This window comes from Telmatherina bonti (assembly GCF_933228915.1).
Source record: "Telmatherina bonti genome assembly, chromosome: 19".
NCBI lineage: Eukaryota > Metazoa > Chordata > Actinopteri > Atheriniformes > Telmatherinidae > Telmatherina > Telmatherina bonti.
Genome location: NC_136617.1, coordinates 35914813 through 35936234, shown reverse-complemented (window position 1 = coordinate 35936234; position 21422 = coordinate 35914813). Strand labels below are relative to the sequence as shown.

The following is a 21422-nucleotide window of genomic DNA, read 5'->3' as shown; positions in this document are numbered from 1 at the left end:
CAGGACGAATCGCCGGCAGATAATCTGATGGAAACACGGGCCGAATTCAGACGGGGTGCTGGATTAGACCTGAAGCTTTTGTTACGCAGCGGCAGCATCGCGATCTATTAGCGTCAGCCGTGATGGGACTACAGGCTGGAATGAGACCATTCCCGCTGCCAGCATTAGGATGCCTCCGCTGGCATGGAGCAGAACGACGAGATGTTCCACCAATCATCAGTCGGCTCCAGGAATCCTGTCATGTTCACTGTTCTGGTTGTCATGTGGGGGCGGGATGATGAGGAGGAGCTGTGAGGGAGGAATGGAGCGGTAATGAAAAGATGAAGGACTTTAGGAAGAAATGAGGCTAACATGCGTTCAGGTAAGCAGCCTCGGCTGTGAGGAAGCAGGAAGGTCAAAGGTCACGTCTTAATGATGCCGGAGAGGCTTCTGCTGCACACGTGTAGCCGTGGCAACGCGGCTGCTTCTCAGGTCGAGGCAGATCCTGATCACACTCTGTCGTTCCAGGTGACGTTCCGCACGAGGATCTACCACTGCAACATCAACAGTCAGGGAGTCATCTGTCTGGACATCCTGAAGGACAACTGGAGTCCCGCCCTCACCATCTCCAAGGTCCTGCTGTCCATCTGCTCCCTGCTCACTGACTGCAACCCTGGTGAGTGGTCTGCTGCCCGACGGGCCGTCTGCCAGCCTTTAGTCGGAAGGTTTGGAGAGCGGTGGTGAAGAAGATCTAGAGCAGAGAAAAGGTCCACATGTCGCTCTGCACATCAACCTCCAGCTGCTCACGCAATCAGCCAGCTCGGTAAATGGTTTTCAGGCCCAGTTTGTTACTGGCTTCACAGCCATCTGCTGGTTCCCAGTGAGGAGTTTACAGGACGGGATGATTCTGGATCATTCCCATGTGGCGCTTCCTGTTTCCATCTTTTTATTATTTCAGCTTCATCTTCTCCTGTTTCTGACCAGAATGACCAGAGTAAGTCTGTTATGGACCAGTTAAACCCAGTTCCTCTGCTCTTTAGCTGCAAACGGACTTCAGAGCTCCTTCATTTTATCTCCGTCACATCTACAATGACGGAGATGGAGGCAGGACGTTGGAGGCAGGACGTTGGAGGGAGGACGTTGGAAGCAGAACGTTGGAGGCAGGACGTTGGAGGTAGGACGTTGGAGGGAGGACGTTGGAGGCAGGACGTTGGAGGCAGGACGTTGGAAGCAGGTCGTTGGAGGAAGGACGTTGGAGGCAGGACGTTGGAGGCAGGACGTTGGAGGCAGGACGTTGGAGGCAGGACGTTGGAGGCAGGACGTTGGAGGGAGGACGTTGGAGGGAGGACGTTGGAGGAAGGACGTTGGAGGCAGGACGTTGGAGGGAGGACGTTGGAAGCAGAATGTTGGAGGGAGGACGTTGGAGGAAGGATGTTGGAGAGAGGATGTTGGAGAGAGGACGTTGGAGGCAGGATGTTGGAGGGAGGACGTTGGAGGCAGGACGTTGGAGGCAGGACGTTGGAGGGAGGACGTTGGAGGGAGGACGTTGGAGGCAGGACGTTGGAGGGAGGACGTTGGAAGCAGAATGTTGGAGGGAGGACGTTGGAGGAAGGATGTTGGAGAGAGGATGTTGGAGAGAGGACGTTGGAGGCAGGACGTTTGAGGGAGGACGTTGGAGGTAGGACGTTTGAGGGAGGACGTTGGAGGCAGGACGTTGGAGGGAGGACGTTGGAGGCAGGACGTTGGAGGGAGGACATTGGAGGGAGGACGTTGGAGGCAGGACGTTGGAGGGAGGGCGTTGGAGGCAGAACGTTGGCGGGAGGACGTTGGAGGCGGGACGTTGGAGGGAAGGCGTTGGAGGCAGGACGTTGGAGGGAGGGCATTGGAGGCAGGACGTTGGAGGGAGGACGTTGGAGGGAGGACATTGGAGGCAGGACGTTGGAGGGAGGATGTTGGAGGCAGGACGTTGGAGGCAGGACGTTGGAGGGAGGACATTGGAGGCAGGATGTTGGAGGCAGGATGTTGGAGGCAGGACATTGGAGGGAGGGCGTTGGAGGCAGGACGTTGGAGGGTGGACGTTGGAGGAAAGGGCGTTGGAGGCAGGATGTTGGAGGGAGGGCGTTGGAGGCAGAACGTTGGCGGGAGGACGTTGGAGGCGGGACATTGGAGGGAGGGCGTTGGAGGCAGGACGTTGGAGGGAGGGCGTTGGAGGCAGGACGTTGGAGGGAGGGCATTGGAGGCAGGACGTTGGAGGAAGGACGTTGGAGGCAGAACGTTGGCGGGAGGACGTTGGAGGGAGGACGTTGGAGCGAGGGCGTTGGAGGAGGATGTTGGAGCAAGGATGTTGGTGGAAGGATGTGGGAGGCAGGACGTTGGAGGGAGGGCATTGGAGGCAGGACGTTGGAGGGATGACGTTGGAGGAAGGACGTTGGAGGGAGGACGTTGGAGGCAGGATGTTGGAGGCAGGACATTGGAGGGAGGGCGTTGGAGGCAGGACGTTGGAGGAGGATGTTGGAGGAATGATGTTGGAGGAAGGATGTGGGAGGCAGGACGTTGGAGGAAGGACGTTGGAGGGTGGACGTTGGAGGAAAGGGCGTTGGAGGCAGGATGTTGGAGGGAGGGCGTTGGAGGCAGGACGTTGGCGGGAGGACGTTGGAGGCGGGACATTGGAGGGAGGGCGTTACAAAGCAACACGCGGACTGGAGCGTCCCAGTTTACGTTACAAAGCAACATGCGGACTGGAGCGTCCCAGTTTACGTTACAAACCACCACATGGACCGGAGCGTCCCAGTTTACGTTACAAAGCAACATATGGACTAGATCGTCCCAGTTTACGTTACAAAGCAACACGCGGACTGGAGCGTCCCAGTTTACGTTACAAAGCAACATGCGGACTGGAGCGTCCCAGTTTACGTTACAAAGCAACACGCGGACTAGAGCGTCCCAGTTTACGTTACAAAGCAACACGCGGACAGGAGCGTCCTAGTTTACGTTACAAAGCAACATGCGGACTGGAGCGTCCCAGTTTACGTTACAAAGCAACACGCGGACAGGAGCGTCCTAGTTTACGTTACAAAGCAACATGCGGACTGGAGCGTCCCAGTTTACGTTACAAAGCAACATGCGGACTGGAGCGTCTCAGTTTACGTTACAAAGCAACACGCGGACTGGAGCGTCCCAGTTTACGTTAAAAAGCAACACGCGGACTGGAGCGTCCCAGTTTACGTTACAAAGCAACACGCGGACTGGAGCGTCCCAGTTTACGTTACAAAGCAACATGCGGACTGGAGCGTCCCAGTTTACGTTACAAACCACCACATGGACCGGAGCGTCCCAGTTTACGTTACAAAGCAACATGTGGACTAGATCGTCCCAGTTTACGTTACAAAGCAACACGCGGACTGGAGCGTCCCAGTTTACGTTACAAAGCACTACATGGACCGGAGCGTCCCAGTTTACGTTACAAAGCAACATGCGGACCGGAGCGTCCCAGTTTACGTTACAAAGAAATACGCGGACCGGAGCATCCCAGTTTACGTTACAAAGCAACACGCGGACTGGAGCGTCCCAGTTTACGTTACAAAGCAACACGCGGACTGGAGCGTCCCAGTTTACGTTACAAAGCAACATGCGGACTGGAGCGTCCCAGTTTACGTTACAAACCACCACATGGACCGGAGCGTCCCAGTTTACGTTACAAAGCAACATGTGGACTAGATCGTCCCAGTTTACGTTACAAAGCAACACGCGGACTGGAGCGTCCCAGTTTACGTTACAAAGCACCACACGGACCGGAGCGTCCCAGTTTACGTTACAAAGCAACACGCGGACCGGAGCGTCCCAGTTTACGTTACAAAGCAAAATGCTGACCGGAGCGTCCCAGTTTACGTTACAAACCACTACATGGACCGGAGCGTCCCAGTTTACGTTACAAAGCACCACACGGACCGGAGCGTCCCAGTTTACGTTACAAAGCAACATGCGGACCGGAGCGTCCCAGTTTACGTTACAAAGAAATACGCGGACCGGAGTGTCCCAGTTTATGTTACAAAGCAACAAGCGGACTGGAGCGTCCTAGTTTACGTTACAAACCACTACATGGACCGGAGCGTCCCAGTTTACGTTACAAACCACTACATGGACCGGAGCGTCCCAGTTTACGTTACAAAGCAACACGCGGACCGGAGCGTCCCAGTTTACGTTACAAAGCAACACGCGGACTGGAGCGTCCCAGTTTACGTTACAAAGCAACACGCGGACTGGAGCGTCCCAGTTTACGTTACAAAGCAACACGCGGACTGGAGCGTCCCAGTTTACGTTACAAAGCAACATGCGGACTGGAGCGTCCCAGTTTACGTTACAAAGCAACACGCGGACTGGAGCGTCCCAGTTTACGTTACAAACCACCACATGGACTGGAGCGTCTCAGTTGACGTTACAAAGCAACATTGGGACTGGAGCGTCCCAGCTTACATTACGAAGCAACATGCGGACCAGAGCATCCCAGTTTACGTTACGAAGCAACATGCGGACTGGAGCGTCCCAGTTTATGTTACAAAGCAACATGCTGACCGGAGCGTCCCAGTTTACGTTATAAACCACTACATGGACCGGAGCGTCCCAGTTTACGTTACAAAGCAACATGTGGACCGGAGCGTCCCAGTTTACGTTACAAAGCAACACGCGGACTGGAGCGTCCCAGTTTACGTTACAAAGCAACATGCGGACTGGAGCGTCCCAGTTTACGTTACAAAGCACCACACGGACCGGAGCGTCCCAGTTTACGTTACAAAGCAACATGCGGACTGGAGCGTCCCAGTTTACGTTACAAAGAAATACGCGGACCGGAGTGTCCCAGTTTACGTTACAAAGCAACAAGCGGACTGGAGCGTCCCAGTTTACGTTACAAACCACTACATGGACCGGAGCGTCCCAGTTTACGTTACAAAGCAACATGCGGACCGGAGCGTCCCAGTTTACGTTACAAAGCACCACACGGACCGGAGCGTCCCAGTTTACGTTACAAAGGAACATGCGGACCGGAGCGTCCCAGTTTACGTTACAAAGAAATACGCGGACCGGAGTGTCCCAGTTTACGTTACAAAGCAACAAGCGGACTGGAGCGTCCTAGTTTACGTTACAAACCACTACATGGACCGGAGCGTCCCAGTTTACGTTACAAAGCAACATGCGGACTGGAGCGTCCCAGTTTACGTTACAAAGCAACATGCGGACCGGAGCGTCCCAGTTTACGTTACAAAGAAATACGCGGACCGGAGTGTCCCAGTTTACGTTACAAAGCAACACGCGGACTGGAGCGTCCCAGTTTACGCTACAAAGCAACATGCGGACTGGAGCGTCCCAGTTTACATTACGAAGCAACATGCGGACCGGAGCATCCCAGTTTACGTTACGAAGCAACATGGAGACTGGAGCGTCCCAGTTTACGTTACAAACCACCACATGGACCGGAGCGTCCCAATTTACGTTACAAAGCAACATGCGGACTGGAGCGTCCCAGTTTATGTTACAAAGCAACATGCTGACCGGAGCGTCCCAGTTTACGTTACAAACCACTACATGGACCGGAGCGTCCCAGTTTACGTTACAAAGCAACATGCGGACCGGAGCATCCCAGTTTACATTACAAAGCAACATGCGGACTGGAGCGTCCCAGTTTACGTTACAAACCACCACACGGACCGGAGCGTCCCAGTTTACGTTACAAAGCAACACGCGGACTGGAGCATCCCAGTTTACGTTACAAAGCAACACGTGGACTGGAGCGTCCCAGTTTACGTTACAAAGCAACACGCGGACTGGAGCGTCCCAGTTTACGTTACAAAGCAACATGCGGACTGGAGCGTCCCAGTTTACGTTACAAACCACCACATGGACCGGAGCGTCCCAGTTTACGTTACAAAGCAACATGTGGACTAGATCGTCCCAGTTTACGTTACAAAGCAACACGCGGACTGGAGCGTCCCAGTTTACGTTACAAAGCAACACGCGGACTGGAGCGTCCCAGTTTACGTTACAAAGCAACATGCGGACTGGAGCGTCCCAGTTTACATTACAAAGCAACATGCGGACCGGAGCATCCCAGTTTACGTTACGAAGCAACATGCGGACTGGAGCGTCCCAGTTTATGTTACAAAGCAACATGTTGACCGGAGCGTCCCAGTTTACGTTACAAACCACTACATGGACCGGAGCGTCCCAGTTTACGTTACAAAGCAACATGTGGACCGGAGCGTCCCAGTTTACGTTACAAAGCAACACGCGGACTGGAGCGTCCCAGTTTACGTTACAAAGCAACATGCGGACTGGAGCGTCCCAGTTTATGTTACAAAGCACCACACGGACCGGAGCGTCCCAGTTTACGTTACAAAGCAACATGCGGACTGGAGCGTCCCAGTTTACGTTACAAAGCAACATGCGGACCGGAGCGTCCTAGTTTACGTTACAAACCACTACATGGACCGGAGCGTCCCAGTTTATGTTACAAAGCAACATGCGGACCGGAGCATCCCAGTTTACGTTACAAAGCAACACGCGGACTGGAGCGTCCCAGTTTACGTTACAAAGCAACATGCGGACTGGAGCGTCCCAGTTTACGTTACAAACCACCACATGGACCGGAGCGTCCCAGTTTACGTTACAAACCACCACATGGACCGGAGCGTCCCAATTTACGTTACAAAGCAACATGCGGACTGGAGCGTCCCAGTTTATGTTACAAAGCAACATGCGGACTGGAGCGTCCCAGTTTACGTTACAAACCACCACATGGACCGGAGCGTCCCAGTTTACGTTACAAAGCAACATGTGGACTAGATCGTCCCAGTTTACGTTACAAAGCAACACGCGGACTGGAGCGTCCCAGTTTACGTTACAAAGCAACACGCGGACTGGAGCGTCCCAGTTTACGTTACAAAGCAACATGCGGACTGGAGCGTCCCAGTTTACATTACAAAGCAACATGCGGACCGGAGCATCCCAGTTTACGTTACGAAGCAACATGCGGACTGGAGCGTCCCAGTTTATGTTACAAAGCAACATGTTGACCGGAGCGTCCCAGTTTACGTTACAAACCACTACATGGACCGGAGCGTCCCAGTTTACGTTACAAAGCAACATGTGGACCGGAGCGTCCCAGTTTACGTTACAAAGCAACACGCGGACCGGAGCATCCCAGTTTACGTTACAAAGCAACACGCGGACTGGAGCGTCCCAGTTTACGTTACAAAGCAACATGCGGACTGGAGCGTCCCAGTTTACGTTACAAAGCAACACGCGGACTGGAGCGTCCCAGTTTACGTTACAAAGCAACATGCGGACTGGAGCGTCCCAGTTTACATTACAAAGCAACATGCGGACCGGAGCATCCCAGTTTACGTTACGAAGCAACATGCGGACTGGAGCGTCCCAGTTTATGTTACAAAGCAACATGTTGACCGGAGCGTCCCAGTTTACGTTACAAACCACTACATGGACCGGAGCGTCCCAGTTTACGTTACAAAGCAACATGTGGACCGGAGCGTCCCAGTTTACGTTACAAAGCAACACGCGGACCGGAGCATCCCAGTTTACGTTACAAAGCAACACGCGGACTGGAGCGTCCCAGTTTACGTTACAAAGCAACATGCGGACTGGAGCGTCCCAGTTTACGTTACAAACCACCACATGGACCGGAGCGTCCCAGTTTACGTTACAAAGCAACATGCGGACCGGAGCGTCCCAGTTTACGCTACAAAGCAACATGCGGACTGGAGCGTCCCAGTTTACATTACGAAGCAACATGCGGACCGGAGCATCCCAGTTTACGTTACGAAGCAACATGGAGACTGGAGCGTCCCAGTTTACGTTACAAACCACCACATGGACCGGAGCGTCCCAATTTACGTTACAAAGCAACATGCGGACTGGAGCGTCCCAGTTTATGTTACAAAGCAACATGCGGACTGGAGCGTCCCAGTTTACGTTACAAACCACCACACGGACCGGAGCGTCCCAGTTTACGTTACAAAGCAACACGCGGACTGGAGCATCCCAGTTTACGTTACAAAGCAACACGTGGACTGGAGCGTCCCAGTTTACGTTACAAAGCAACACGCGGACTGGAGCGTCCCAGTTTACGTTACAAAGCAACACGCGGACTGGAGCGTCCCAGTTTACGTTACAAAGCAACATGCGGACTGGAGCGTCCCAGTTTACGTTACAAACCACCACATGGACCGGAGCGTCCCAGTTTACGTTACAAAGCAACATGTGGACTAGATCGTCCCAGTTTACGTTACAAAGCAACACGCGGACTGGAGCGTCCCAGTTTACGTTACAAAGCAACACGCGGACTGGAGCGTCCCAGTTTACGTTACAAAGCAACATGCGGACTGGAGCGTCCCAGTTTACATTACAAAGCAACATGCGGACCGGAGCATCCCAGTTTACGTTACGAAGCAACATGCGGACTGGAGCGTCCCAGTTTATGTTACAAAGCAACATGTTGACCGGAGCGTCCCAGTTTACGTTACAAACCACTACATGGACCGGAGCGTCCCAGTTTACGTTACAAAGCAACATGTGGACCGGAGCGTCCCAGTTTACGTTACAAAGCAACACGCGGACTGGAGCGTCCCAGTTTACGTTACAAAGCAACATGCGGACTGGAGCGTCCCAGTTTATGTTACAAAGCACCACACGGACCGGAGCGTCCCAGTTTACGTTACAAAGCAACATGCGGACTGGAGCGTCCCAGTTTACGTTACAAAGCAACATGCGGACCGGAGCGTCCTAGTTTACGTTACAAACCACTACATGGACCGGAGCGTCCCAGTTTATGTTACAAAGCAACATGCGGACCGGAGCATCCCAGTTTACGTTACAAAGCAACACGCGGACTGGAGCGTCCCAGTTTACGTTACAAAGCAACATGCGGACTGGAGCGTCCCAGTTCACGTTACAAACCACCACATGGACCGGAGCGTCCCAGTTTACGTTACAAAGCAACATGCGGACCGGAGCGTCCCAGTTTACGCTACAAAGCAACATGCGGACTGGAGCGTCCCAGTTTACATTACGAAGCAACATGCGGACCGGAGCATCCCAGTTTACGTTACGAAGCAACATGGAGACTGGAGCGTCCCAGTTTACGTTACAAACCACCACATGGACCGGAGCGTCCCAATTTACGTTACAAAGCAACATGCGGACTGGAGCGTCCCAGTTTATGTTACAAAGCAACATGCTGACCGGAGCGTCCCAGTTTACGTTACAAACCACTACATGGACCGGAGCGTCCCAGTTTACGTTACAAAGCAACATGTGGACCGGAGCGTCCCAGTTTACGTTACAAAGCAACATGCGGACCGGAGCGTCCCAGTTTACGTTACAAAGCAACATGCGGACCGGAGCGTCCCAGTTTACGTTACAAAGCAACACGCGGACCGGAGTGTCCCAGTTTACGTTACAAAGCAACAAGCGGACTGGAGCGTCCTAGTTTACGTTACAAACCACTACATGGACCGGAGCGTCCCAGTTTACGTTACAAAGCAACATGCGGACTGGAGCGTCCCAGTTTATGTTACAAAGCAACATGCGGACTGGAGCGTCCCAGTTTACGTTACAAACCACCACATGGACCGGAGCGTCCCAGTTTACGTTACAAAGCAACATGTGGACTAGATCGTCCCAGTTTACGTTACAAAGCAACACGCGGACTGGAGCGTCCCAGTTTACGTTACAAAGCAACACGCGGACTGGAGCGTCCCAGTTTACGTTACAAAGCAACATGCGGACTGGAGCGTCCCAGTTTACATTACAAAGCAACATGCGGACCGGAGCATCCCAGTTTACGTTACGAAGCAACATGCGGACTGGAGCGTCCCAGTTTATGTTACAAAGCAACATGTTGACCGGAGCGTCCCAGTTTACGTTACAAACCACTACATGGACCGGAGCGTCCCAGTTTACGTTACAAAGCAACATGTGGACCGGAGCGTCCCAGTTTACGTTACAAAGCAACACGCGGACCGGAGCATCCCAGTTTACGTTACAAAGCAACACGCGGACTGGAGCGTCCCAGTTTACGTTACAAAGCAACATGCGGACTGGAGCGTCCCAGTTTACGTTACAAAGCAACACGCGGACTGGAGCGTCCCAGTTTACGTTACAAAGCAACATGCGGACTGGAGCGTCCCAGTTTACATTACAAAGCAACATGCGGACCGGAGCATCCCAGTTTACGTTACGAAGCAACATGCGGACTGGAGCGTCCCAGTTTATGTTACAAAGCAACATGTTGACCGGAGCGTCCCAGTTTACGTTACAAACCACTACATGGACCGGAGCGTCCCAGTTTACGTTACAAAGCAACATGTGGACCGGAGCGTCCCAGTTTACGTTACAAAGCAACACGCGGACCGGAGCATCCCAGTTTACGTTACAAAGCAACACGCGGACTGGAGCGTCCCAGTTTACGTTACAAAGCAACATGCGGACTGGAGCGTCCCAGTTTACGTTACAAACCACCACATGGACCGGAGCGTCCCAGTTTACGTTACAAAGCAACATGCGGACCGGAGCGTCCCAGTTTACGCTACAAAGCAACATGCGGACTGGAGCGTCCCAGTTTACATTACGAAGCAACATGCGGACCGGAGCATCCCAGTTTACGTTACGAAGCAACATGGAGACTGGAGCGTCCCAGTTTACGTTACAAACCACCACATGGACCGGAGCGTCCCAATTTACGTTACAAAGCAACATGCGGACTGGAGCGTCCCAGTTTATGTTACAAAGCAACATGCGGACTGGAGCGTCCCAGTTTACGTTACAAACCACCACACGGACCGGAGCGTCCCAGTTTACGTTACAAAGCAACACGCGGACTGGAGCATCCCAGTTTACGTTACAAAGCAACACGTGGACTGGAGCGTCCCAGTTTACGTTACAAAGCAACACGCGGACTGGAGCGTCCCAGTTTACGTTACAAAGCAACACGCGGACTGGAGCGTCCCAGTTTACGTTACAAAGCAACATGCGGACTGGAGCGTCCCAGTTTACGTTACAAACCACCACATGGACCGGAGCGTCCCAGTTTACGTTACAAAGCAACATGTGGACTAGATCGTCCCAGTTTACGTTACAAAGCAACACGCGGACTGGAGCGTCCCAGTTTACGTTACAAAGCAACACGCGGACTGGAGCGTCCCAGTTTACGTTACAAAGCAACATGCGGACTGGAGCGTCCCAGTTTACATTACAAAGCAACATGCGGACCGGAGCATCCCAGTTTACGTTACGAAGCAACATGCGGACTGGAGCGTCCCAGTTTATGTTACAAAGCAACATGTTGACCGGAGCGTCCCAGTTTACGTTACAAACCACTACATGGACCGGAGCGTCCCAGTTTACGTTACAAAGCAACATGTGGACCGGAGCGTCCCAGTTTACGTTACAAAGCAACACGCGGACTGGAGCGTCCCAGTTTACGTTACAAAGCAACATGCGGACTGGAGCGTCCCAGTTTATGTTACAAAGCACCACACGGACCGGAGCGTCCCAGTTTACGTTACAAAGCAACATGCGGACTGGAGCGTCCCAGTTTACGTTACAAAGCAACATGCGGACCGGAGCGTCCTAGTTTACGTTACAAACCACTACATGGACCGGAGCGTCCCAGTTTATGTTACAAAGCAACATGCGGACCGGAGCATCCCAGTTTACGTTACAAAGCAACACGCGGACTGGAGCGTCCCAGTTTACGTTACAAAGCAACATGCGGACTGGAGCGTCCCAGTTCACGTTACAAACCACCACATGGACCGGAGCGTCCCAGTTTACGTTACAAAGCAACATGCGGACCGGAGCGTCCCAGTTTACGCTACAAAGCAACATGCGGACTGGAGCGTCCCAGTTTACATTACGAAGCAACATGCGGACCGGAGCATCCCAGTTTACGTTACGAAGCAACATGGAGACTGGAGCGTCCCAGTTTACGTTACAAACCACCACATGGACCGGAGCGTCCCAATTTACGTTACAAAGCAACATGCGGACTGGAGCGTCCCAGTTTATGTTACAAAGCAACATGCTGACCGGAGCGTCCCAGTTTACGTTACAAACCACTACATGGACCGGAGCGTCCCAGTTTACGTTACAAAGCAACATGTGGACCGGAGCGTCCCAGTTTACGTTACAAAGCAACATGCGGACCGGAGCGTCCCAGTTTACGTTACAAAGCAACATGCGGACCGGAGCGTCCCAGTTTACGTTACAAAGCAACACGCGGACCGGAGTGTCCCAGTTTACGTTACAAAGCAACAAGCGGACTGGAGCGTCCTAGTTTACGTTACAAACCACTACATGGACCGGAGCGTCCCAGTTTACGTTACAAAGCAACATGCGGACTGGAGCGTCCCAGTTTACGTTACAAAGCAATATGCGGACTGGAGCGTCCCAGTTTACGTTACAAAGCAACACGCGGACTGGAGCGTCCCAGTTTACGTTACAAAGCAACATGCGGACTGGAGCGTCCCAGCTTACGTTACAAAGCAACATGCGGACTGGAGCGTCCCAGTTTACGTTACAAACCACCACATGGACCGGAGCATCCCAGTTTATGTTACAAAGCAACACGTGGACCGGAGTGTCCCAGTTTTCGTTATAAAGTAACACGCGGACTGGAGCGTCCCAGTTTACGTTACAAACCACCACACGGACCGGAGCGTCCCAGTTTACGTTACAAAGCACCACACGGACCGAAGCGTCCCAGTTTACGTTACAAACCACCACATGGAACGGAGCGTCCCAGTTTACGTTACAAAGCAACATGCGGACCGGAGCATCCCAGTTTACATTACAAAGCAACATGCGGACTGGAGCGTCCCAGTTTACGTTACAAACCACCACACGGACCGTAGCGTCCCAGTTTACGTTACAAAGCAACACGCGGACTGGAGCATCCCAGTTTACGTTACAAAGCAACACGTGGACTGGAGCGTCCCAGTTTACGTTACAAAGCAACACGCGGACTGGAGCGTCCCAGTTTACGTTACAAAGCAACATGCGGACTGGAGCGTCCCAGTTTACGTTACAAACCACCACATGGACCGGAGCGTCCCAGTTTACGTTACAAAGCAACATGTGGACTAGATCGTCCCAGTTTACGTTACAAAGCAACACGCGGACTGGAGCATCCCAGTTTACGTTACAAAGCACCAGACGGACCGGAGCGTCCCAGTTTACGTTACAAAGCAACACGCGGACCGGAGCGTCCCAGTTTATGTTACAAAGCAACATGCTGACCGGAGCGTCCCAGTTTACATTACAAACCACTACATGCACCGGAGCGTCCCAGTTTACGTTACAAAGCACCACACGGACTGGAGCGTCCCAGTTTACGTTACAAAGCAACATGCAAACTGGAGCGTCCCAGTTTACGTTACAAAGCAACATGCAAACTGGAGCGTCCCAGTTTTCGTTACAAAGCAACATGCAAACTGGAGTGTCCCAGTTTACGTTACAAAGCAACACGCGGACTGGAGCATCCCAGTTTACGTTACAAAGCAACACGTGGACTGGAGCGTCCCAGTTTACGTTACAAAGCAACACGCGGACTGGAGCGTCCCAGTTTACGTTACAAAGCAACATGCGGACTGGAGCGTCCCAGTTTACGTTACAAACCACCACATGGACCGGAGCGTCCCAGTTTACGTTACAAAGCAACATGTGGACTAGATCGTCCCAGTTTACGTTACAAAGCAACACGCGGACTGGAGCATCCCAGTTTACGTTACAAAGCACCAGACGGACCGGAGCGTCCCAGTTTACGTTACAAAGCAACACGCGGACCGGAGCGTCCCAGTTTATGTTACAAAGCAACATGCTGACCGGAGCGTCCCAGTTTACATTACAAACCACTACATGCACCGGAGCGTCCCAGTTTACGTTACAAAGCACCACACGGACTGGAGCGTCCCAGTTTACGTTACAAAGCAACATGCAAACTGGAGCGTCCCAGTTTACGTTACAAAGCAACATGCAAACTGGAGCGTCCCAGTTTTCGTTATAAAGCAACATGCAAACTGGAGTGTCCCAGTTTACGTTACAAAGCAACATGCGGACTGGAGCGTCCCAGTTTACGTTACAAACCACCACATGGACCGGAGCGTCCCAGTTTACGTTACAAAGCACCACACGGACTGGAGCGTCCCAGTTTACGTTACAAAGCAACATGCAAACTGGAGCGTCCCAGTTTACGTTACAAAGCAACATGCAAACTGGAGCGTCCCAGTTTTCGTTACAAAGCAACATGCAAACTGGAGTGTCCCAGCTTACGTTACAAAGCAACATGCGGACTGGAGCGTCCCAGTTTACGTTACAAACCACCACATGGACCGGAGCGTCCCACTTTACGTTACAAAGCAACACGCGGACCGGAGCGTCCCAGTTTACGTTACAAAGCAACACGCGGACTGGAGCGTCCTAGTTTACGTTACAAAGCAACACGCGGACTGGAGCGTCCTAGTTTACGTTACAAAGCAACATGCGGACTGGAGCGTCCCAGTTTACGTTACAAAGCAACACGCGGACTGGAGCGTCCTAGTTTACGTTACAAAGCAACACGCGGACCGGAGCATCCCAGTTTACTTTACGAAGCAACATGCAGACTGGAGCGTCCTAGTTTACGTTACAAAGCAACATGTGGACCGGAGCGTCCCAGTTTACGTTACAAACCACCACATGGACTGGAGCGTCCCAGTTTACGTTACAAAGCAACATGCGGACCGGAGCATCCCAGTTTACGTTACAAAGCAACATGTGGACCGGAGCGTCCCAGTTTACGTTACAAACCACCACATGGACTGGAGCGTCCCAGTTTACGTTACAAAGCAACATGTGGACCGGAGCGTCCCAGTTTACGTTACGAAGCAACATGGAGACTGGAGCGTCCCAGTTTACGTTACAAACCACCACATGGACCGGAGCGTCCCAATTTACGTTACAAAGCAACATGCGGACTGGAGCGTCCCAGTTTATGTTACAAAGCAACATGCTGACCGGAGCGTCCCAGTTTACGTTACAAACCACTACATGGACCGGAGCGTCCCAGTTTACGTTACAAAGCAACATGTGGACCGGAGCGTCCCAGTTTACGTTACAAAGCAACATGCGGACCGGAGCGTCCCAGTTTACGTTACAAAGCAACATGCGGACCGGAGCGTCCCAGTTTACGTTACAAAGCAACACGCGGACCGGAGTGTCCCAGTTTACGTTACAAAGCAACAAGCGGACTGGAGCGTCCTAGTTTACGTTACAAACCACTACATGGACCGGAGCGTCCCAGTTTACGTTACAAAGCAACATGCGGACTGGAGCGTCCCAGTTTACGTTACAAAGCAATATGCGGACTGGAGCGTCCCAGTTTACGTTACAAAGCAACACGCGGACTGGAGCGTCCCAGTTTACGTTACAAAGCAACATGCGGACTGGAGCGTCCCAGCTTACGTTACAAAGCAACATGCGGACTGGAGCGTCCCAGTTTACGTTACAAACCACCACATGGACCGGAGCATCCCAGTTTATGTTACAAAGCAACACGTGGACCGGAGTGTCCCAGTTTTCGTTATAAAGTAACACGCGGACTGGAGCGTCCCAGTTTACGTTACAAACCACCACACGGACCGGAGCGTCCCAGTTTACGTTACAAAGCACCACACGGACCGAAGCGTCCCAGTTTACGTTACAAACCACCACATGGAACGGAGCGTCCCAGTTTACGTTACAAAGCAACATGCGGACCGGAGCATCCCAGTTTACATTACAAAGCAACATGCGGACTGGAGCGTCCCAGTTTACGTTACAAACCACCACACGGACCGTAGCGTCCCAGTTTACGTTACAAAGCAACACGCGGACTGGAGCATCCCAGTTTACGTTACAAAGCAACACGTGGACTGGAGCGTCCCAGTTTACGTTACAAAGCAACACGCGGACTGGAGCGTCCCAGTTTACGTTACAAAGCAACATGCGGACTGGAGCGTCCCAGTTTACGTTACAAACCACCACATGGACCGGAGCGTCCCAGTTTACGTTACAAAGCAACATGTGGACTAGATCGTCCCAGTTTACGTTACAAAGCAACACGCGGACTGGAGCATCCCAGTTTACGTTACAAAGCACCAGACGGACCGGAGCGTCCCAGTTTACGTTACAAAGCAACACGCGGACCGGAGCGTCCCAGTTTATGTTACAAAGCAACATGCTGACCGGAGCGTCCCAGTTTACATTACAAACCACTACATGCACCGGAGCGTCCCAGTTTACGTTACAAAGCACCACACGGACTGGAGCGTCCCAGTTTACGTTACAAAGCAACATGCAAACTGGAGCGTCCCAGTTTACGTTACAAAGCAACATGCAAACTGGAGCGTCCCAGTTTTCGTTACAAAGCAACATGCAAACTGGAGTGTCCCAGTTTACGTTACAAAGCAACATGCGGACTGGAGCGTCCCAGTTTACGTTACAAACCACCACATGGACCGGAGCGTCCCAGTTTACGTTACAAAGCACCACACGGACTGGAGCGTCCCAGTTTACGTTACAAAGCAACATGCAAACTGGAGCGTCCCAGTTTACGTTACAAAGCAACATGCAAACTGGAGCGTCCCAGTTTTCGTTACAAAGCAACATGCAAACTGGAGTGTCCCAGCTTACGTTACAAAGCAACATGCGGACTGGAGCGTCCCAGTTTACGTTACAAACCACCACATGGACCGGAGCGTCCCAGTTTACGTTACAAAGCAACACGCGGACCGGAGCGTCCCAGTTTACGTTACAAAGCAACACGCGGACTGGAGCGTCCTAGTTTACGTTACAAAGCAACACGCGGACTGGAGCGTCCTAGTTTACGTTACAAAGCAACATGCGGACTGGAGCGTCCCAGTTTACGTTACAAAGCAACACGCGGACTGGAGCGTCCTAGTTTACGTTACAAAGCAACATGCGGACCGGAGCATCCCAGTTTACTTTACGAAGCAACATGCAGACTGGAGCGTCCTAGTTTACGTTACAAAGCAACATGTGGACCGGAGCGTCCCAGTTTACGTTACAAACCACCACATGGACTGGAGCGTCCCAGTTTACGTTACAAAGCAACATGCGGACCGGAGCATCCCAGTTTACGTTACAAAGCAACATGTGGACCGGAGCGTCCCAGTTTACGTTACAAACCACCACATGGACTGGAGCGTCCCAGTTTACGTTACAAAGCAACATGTGGACCGGAGCGTCCCAGTTTACGTTACAAAGCAACATGTGGACCGGAGCGTCCCAGTTTACGTTACAAACCACCACATGGACTGGAGCGTCTCAGTTTACGTTACAAAGCAACACGCGGACCGGAGCGTCCCAGTTTACGTTACAAAGCAACATGCGGACCGGAGCATCCCAGTTTACGTTGAACTAATCCAAAAGTCTGTTTCTGTTTTGCTGTTTAGCTTTTTTCTGCTTTCTGCCTTTTGTCCGGCTGGAAAAATAGTCATCCTACCAATGACTTAAATCCTTTCGTTGGTTTAATTCATCTTTTCTAACTGATGTTGGCATCCAGCTGTGTCCTTCAGGCAGCCATGATGGAACTAACTTCAGGAAATGCTGCTTTAACCACCACCACCTTTACCACCACCTCCACCACCACCACCTTTACCACCCCCACCTCCACCACCCCCACCTCCACCACCACCACCTTTACCACCACCTCCACCACCACCACCTTTACCACCACCACCTCCACCACCACCACCTTTACCACCCCCACCTCCACCACCACCACCTTTACCAGCACCAGTTAATAATCAAACTAAATGAATGTGTTTCTTCTTCTTGTGTTTCCAGCTGACCCGCTGGTAGGCAGCATCGCCACACAGTACCTGACCAACAGAGCGGAACACGACAGGATAGCCAAACAGTGGACCAAACGCTACGCCACATAGAGCGGCCGCACCCCCCCAACACACACACACGCCCAACACGTCCCTTCCTCTGGAATCTATGGAAGCACACACACACACACACCCCCCCCCCCCCCCCCCCCCCCCCCCGTCCCCCGGAGATATGAACTGTTTTTTGTTCCATGCTGACTTGAAAAGCTTCTTTTATACAAAGTCTGTTGGATTGTATTTTCCAAGTGGCTGAATGTTGATATGGTCATGAAAAGCTTTATTACTGTTCTTATTGTTGATAACATGGTCGCTTGTTGTCTCTGTGTTTTATTCCTGATCTCATGTGATGTAAAAATGTTCATACTGAGTGCATTTAGCTCGCTTTTACCTGGCTGATATTAGTGCATGGCATGAGGCTCGTGTTCCTGCAGCGTTAACTCTTTCTGTCCCAGCAGCGAGCCCACCATGATGTACCACACTAGTGGATAGTTTGCTGTAAATTTTAATGCCTTGTGAGAATACATGCTCATTAAATACTCAATAAAACCCTGGCTGTAAAGTGATGGAGTGTGTTCTGATGTGCTGGGGCTCGTCTGTCCGACCTGCTCGCCGCCGAGCCGGATGGTTGCACAGCGAAAGGTGACACATCGTTTCATCGTTTCGCCTTTTATTTTCACTTTAAATCCGTTTTCTGCTGACTTGGATTGATGTCAGTGATGCAGCACAAACACTCTGCGTGCCCTGTGAGGCAACTGAACTCTGCTCCGACACACCTGTCCAGGTGGAAAATGCTTCCTTTATGCAGATGATCAAAACCAACAGGAGGAGTTGAGGTGGCATGTGGGAGGAACCATTCCTACTTCTATGTTTAATGTTTTGTGTCATTTCCAGCTCAGAAAGGTTTGAGGAGGCCGTCGATGCTTCATCTGCCTCCAACGTCTTCAGCTTGTCCAAAAACTGGAAGTAAAATCAGGCAAGTCTTTACAAATGTTGAGCCTGAATCTCCAGAACCTTCTGGAGTTTTTCTGCAGAAAACCTCCCTGAGATTCACAAAGGTGTTTGCAGACTGCTGAAAAGCAACCTGGTGCGCCATGAAACGACAAACCAGCTGCTTTTACTTTGCAGGGAGACGCTAAAAACTGCCTGTAAAGGAGCGCGAGGTTTGCAGGCGGCGTGCAAACAGACAGGCACGTCAACATGATGACGAGGAGGAATGAAAAGAAGAAGAAAAAGTGTAGCGAAGCCGATTTTTCTCATGTTTAACATGTTGACTTGATTCTAAATGATCTAATGGAGAACTTTAAACAGCAGCTTTATGTGCGAGCGGGTGTGCACGTGGACATCTGTGCAGGTGAGTCTGGGTCTTACAAGCAGCTGACAGGAACACAACCTGCATGTCTTCATGAAAATACTTTTTAGAATAAAAACCAAGAGAATTCTGGTTCTGCTGGACTCTAATCTAAACTAATCTAATCATGAAACGATTTAATCGGTTCATTTCAGTTCTTCACATTTTATAAAACATTTTTCCAAGAAGCAACTTTTTATTTAAACGTATTTTAGTGGAAGAAATAACAGCTGGTGTAAACTTGAATTAAACTGTATTTTCATTCTAAACGGCTGGAAAATCTGGACCTGATGGTTTGGAGCCGCTGCGGCGGCTTTCTACACGATACAGACCCGTTCGATGATATCGACCAACATCAGGAATGATCACTTTTTACTTTAATGACACAACATGCACATATTATTCATCGAACTCTTCAGTTTTCCAGCAGATTCTGCGCAACATCTGTCAGCCTGATGACATCAAGCCGTGTCACCTGAGAGGATTTACTGGATAAAGTTTTGGATACTGGGGATGAGACGTTGTGTTTTCATGGTCGGTGGAAACGTTTTCGGCTGCTGATGCTGCACCAGCATCTTTTTCTGCTTTATTTTAACTCGCATTGTGTCTTACAGTTCTCAGGAGTGAAATTTTAAACACTGGTTTGAGGGAAAAAAATCACGGCTTGCATTTAAAGCGGTACGAAATTCCACCATTCAGCAATGTAAAGCAGAATAAAGGAAAAAGTGAGACAGGAAAGCAAACTGAAGGCGGGAGACTCCGGCATTGTTTTATAAATCCTGCATTGACTGATTTTCCTCTGCTGTAACTTTTAGGAATGTTGTTTTTGGTGTAGACCTCCACCCGGTATGTAAACCTCCACCCGGTATGTAGACCTCCACCCGGTATGTAAACCTCCACCCGGTATGTAAACCTCCACCCGGTATGTAGACCTCCACCCGGTGTGTAAACCTCCACCCGGTATGTAAACCTCCACCCGGTATGTAAACCTCCACCCGGTATGTAGACCTCCACCCGGTGTGTAAACCTCCACCCGGTATGTAAACCTCCACCCGGTATGTAAACCTCCACCCGGTATGTAGACCTCCACCCAGTATGTAAACCTCCACCCGGTATGTAGACCTCCACCCGGTATGTAAACCTCCACCCGGTATGTAGACCTCCACCCGGTATGTAAACCTCCACCCGGTATGTAGACCTCCACCCAGTATGTAAACCTCCACCCGGTATGTAGACCTCCACCCGGTATGTAAACCTCCACCCGGTATGTAAACCTCCACCCGGTATGTAAACCTCCACCCGGTATGTAAACCTCCACCCGGTATGTAAACCTCCACCCGGTATGTAGACCTCCACCCAGTATGTAAACCTCCACCCGGTATGTAGACCTCCACCCAGTATGTAGACCTCCACCCGGTATGTAGACCTCCACCCGGTATGTAGACCTCCACCCGGTATGTAGACCTACATACCCGGTATGTAGACCTCCACCCGGTATGTAGACCTCCACCCGGTATGTAAAGCTCCACCCGGTATGTAGACCTCCACCCGGTATGTAGACCTACATACCCGGTATGTAGACCTCCACCCGGTATGTAAACCTCCACCCGGTATGTAGACCTCCACCCAGTATGTAAACCTCCACCCGGTATGTAAACCTCCACCCGGTATGTAGACCTCCACCCGGTATGTAGACCTCCACCCGGTATGTAAACCTCCACCCGGTATGTAAACCTCCACCCGGTATGTAGACCTCCACCCAGTATGTAAACCTCCACCCGGTGTGTAAACCTCCACCCGGTATGTAAACCTCCACCCGGTATGTAGACCTCCACCCGGTATGTAGACCTCCACCCGGTATGTAAACCTCCACCCGGTATGTAGACCTCCACCCGGTATGTAGACCTCCACCCGGTATGTAGACCTCCACCCGGTATGTAAAGCTCCACCCGGTATGTAGACCTCCACCCGGTATGTAGACCTCCACCCAGTATGTAGACCTCCACCCAGTATGTAAACCTCCACCCGTTATGTAAACCTCCACCCGTTATGTAGACCTCCACCCGGTATGTAGACCTCCACCCAGTATGTAAACCTCCACCCGGTATGTAGACCTCCACCCAGTATGTAGACCTCCACCCAGTATGTAAACC

General features: G+C 51.6%; 1 protein-coding gene across 2 annotated transcripts in view; it reads left to right on the top strand.

The window, feature by feature from the left end:
• LOC306769894 (ubiquitin-conjugating enzyme E2 E2-like) overlaps positions 1-17984 on the top strand; it is an 89723-nt gene extending 71739 nt beyond the window's left edge. The window contains exons 5-6 of one of the 2 annotated variants that reach the window (XR_013771715.1): positions 508-802; positions 17875-17944. Coding sequence is in view for 1 of the 2 variants with exons in the window: in XM_079258659.1 (XP_079114785.1) it covers positions 508-655; positions 17875-17972 (246 nt within the window). In the remaining variant the exon portion in view is untranslated. Of the gene's footprint in view, positions 1-507; positions 803-17874 lie in introns of both variants that reach the window. The other variant, XM_079258659.1, reaches the window with a different exon arrangement.
• The last annotated feature ends 3438 nt before the right edge of the window (positions 17985-21422 follow it).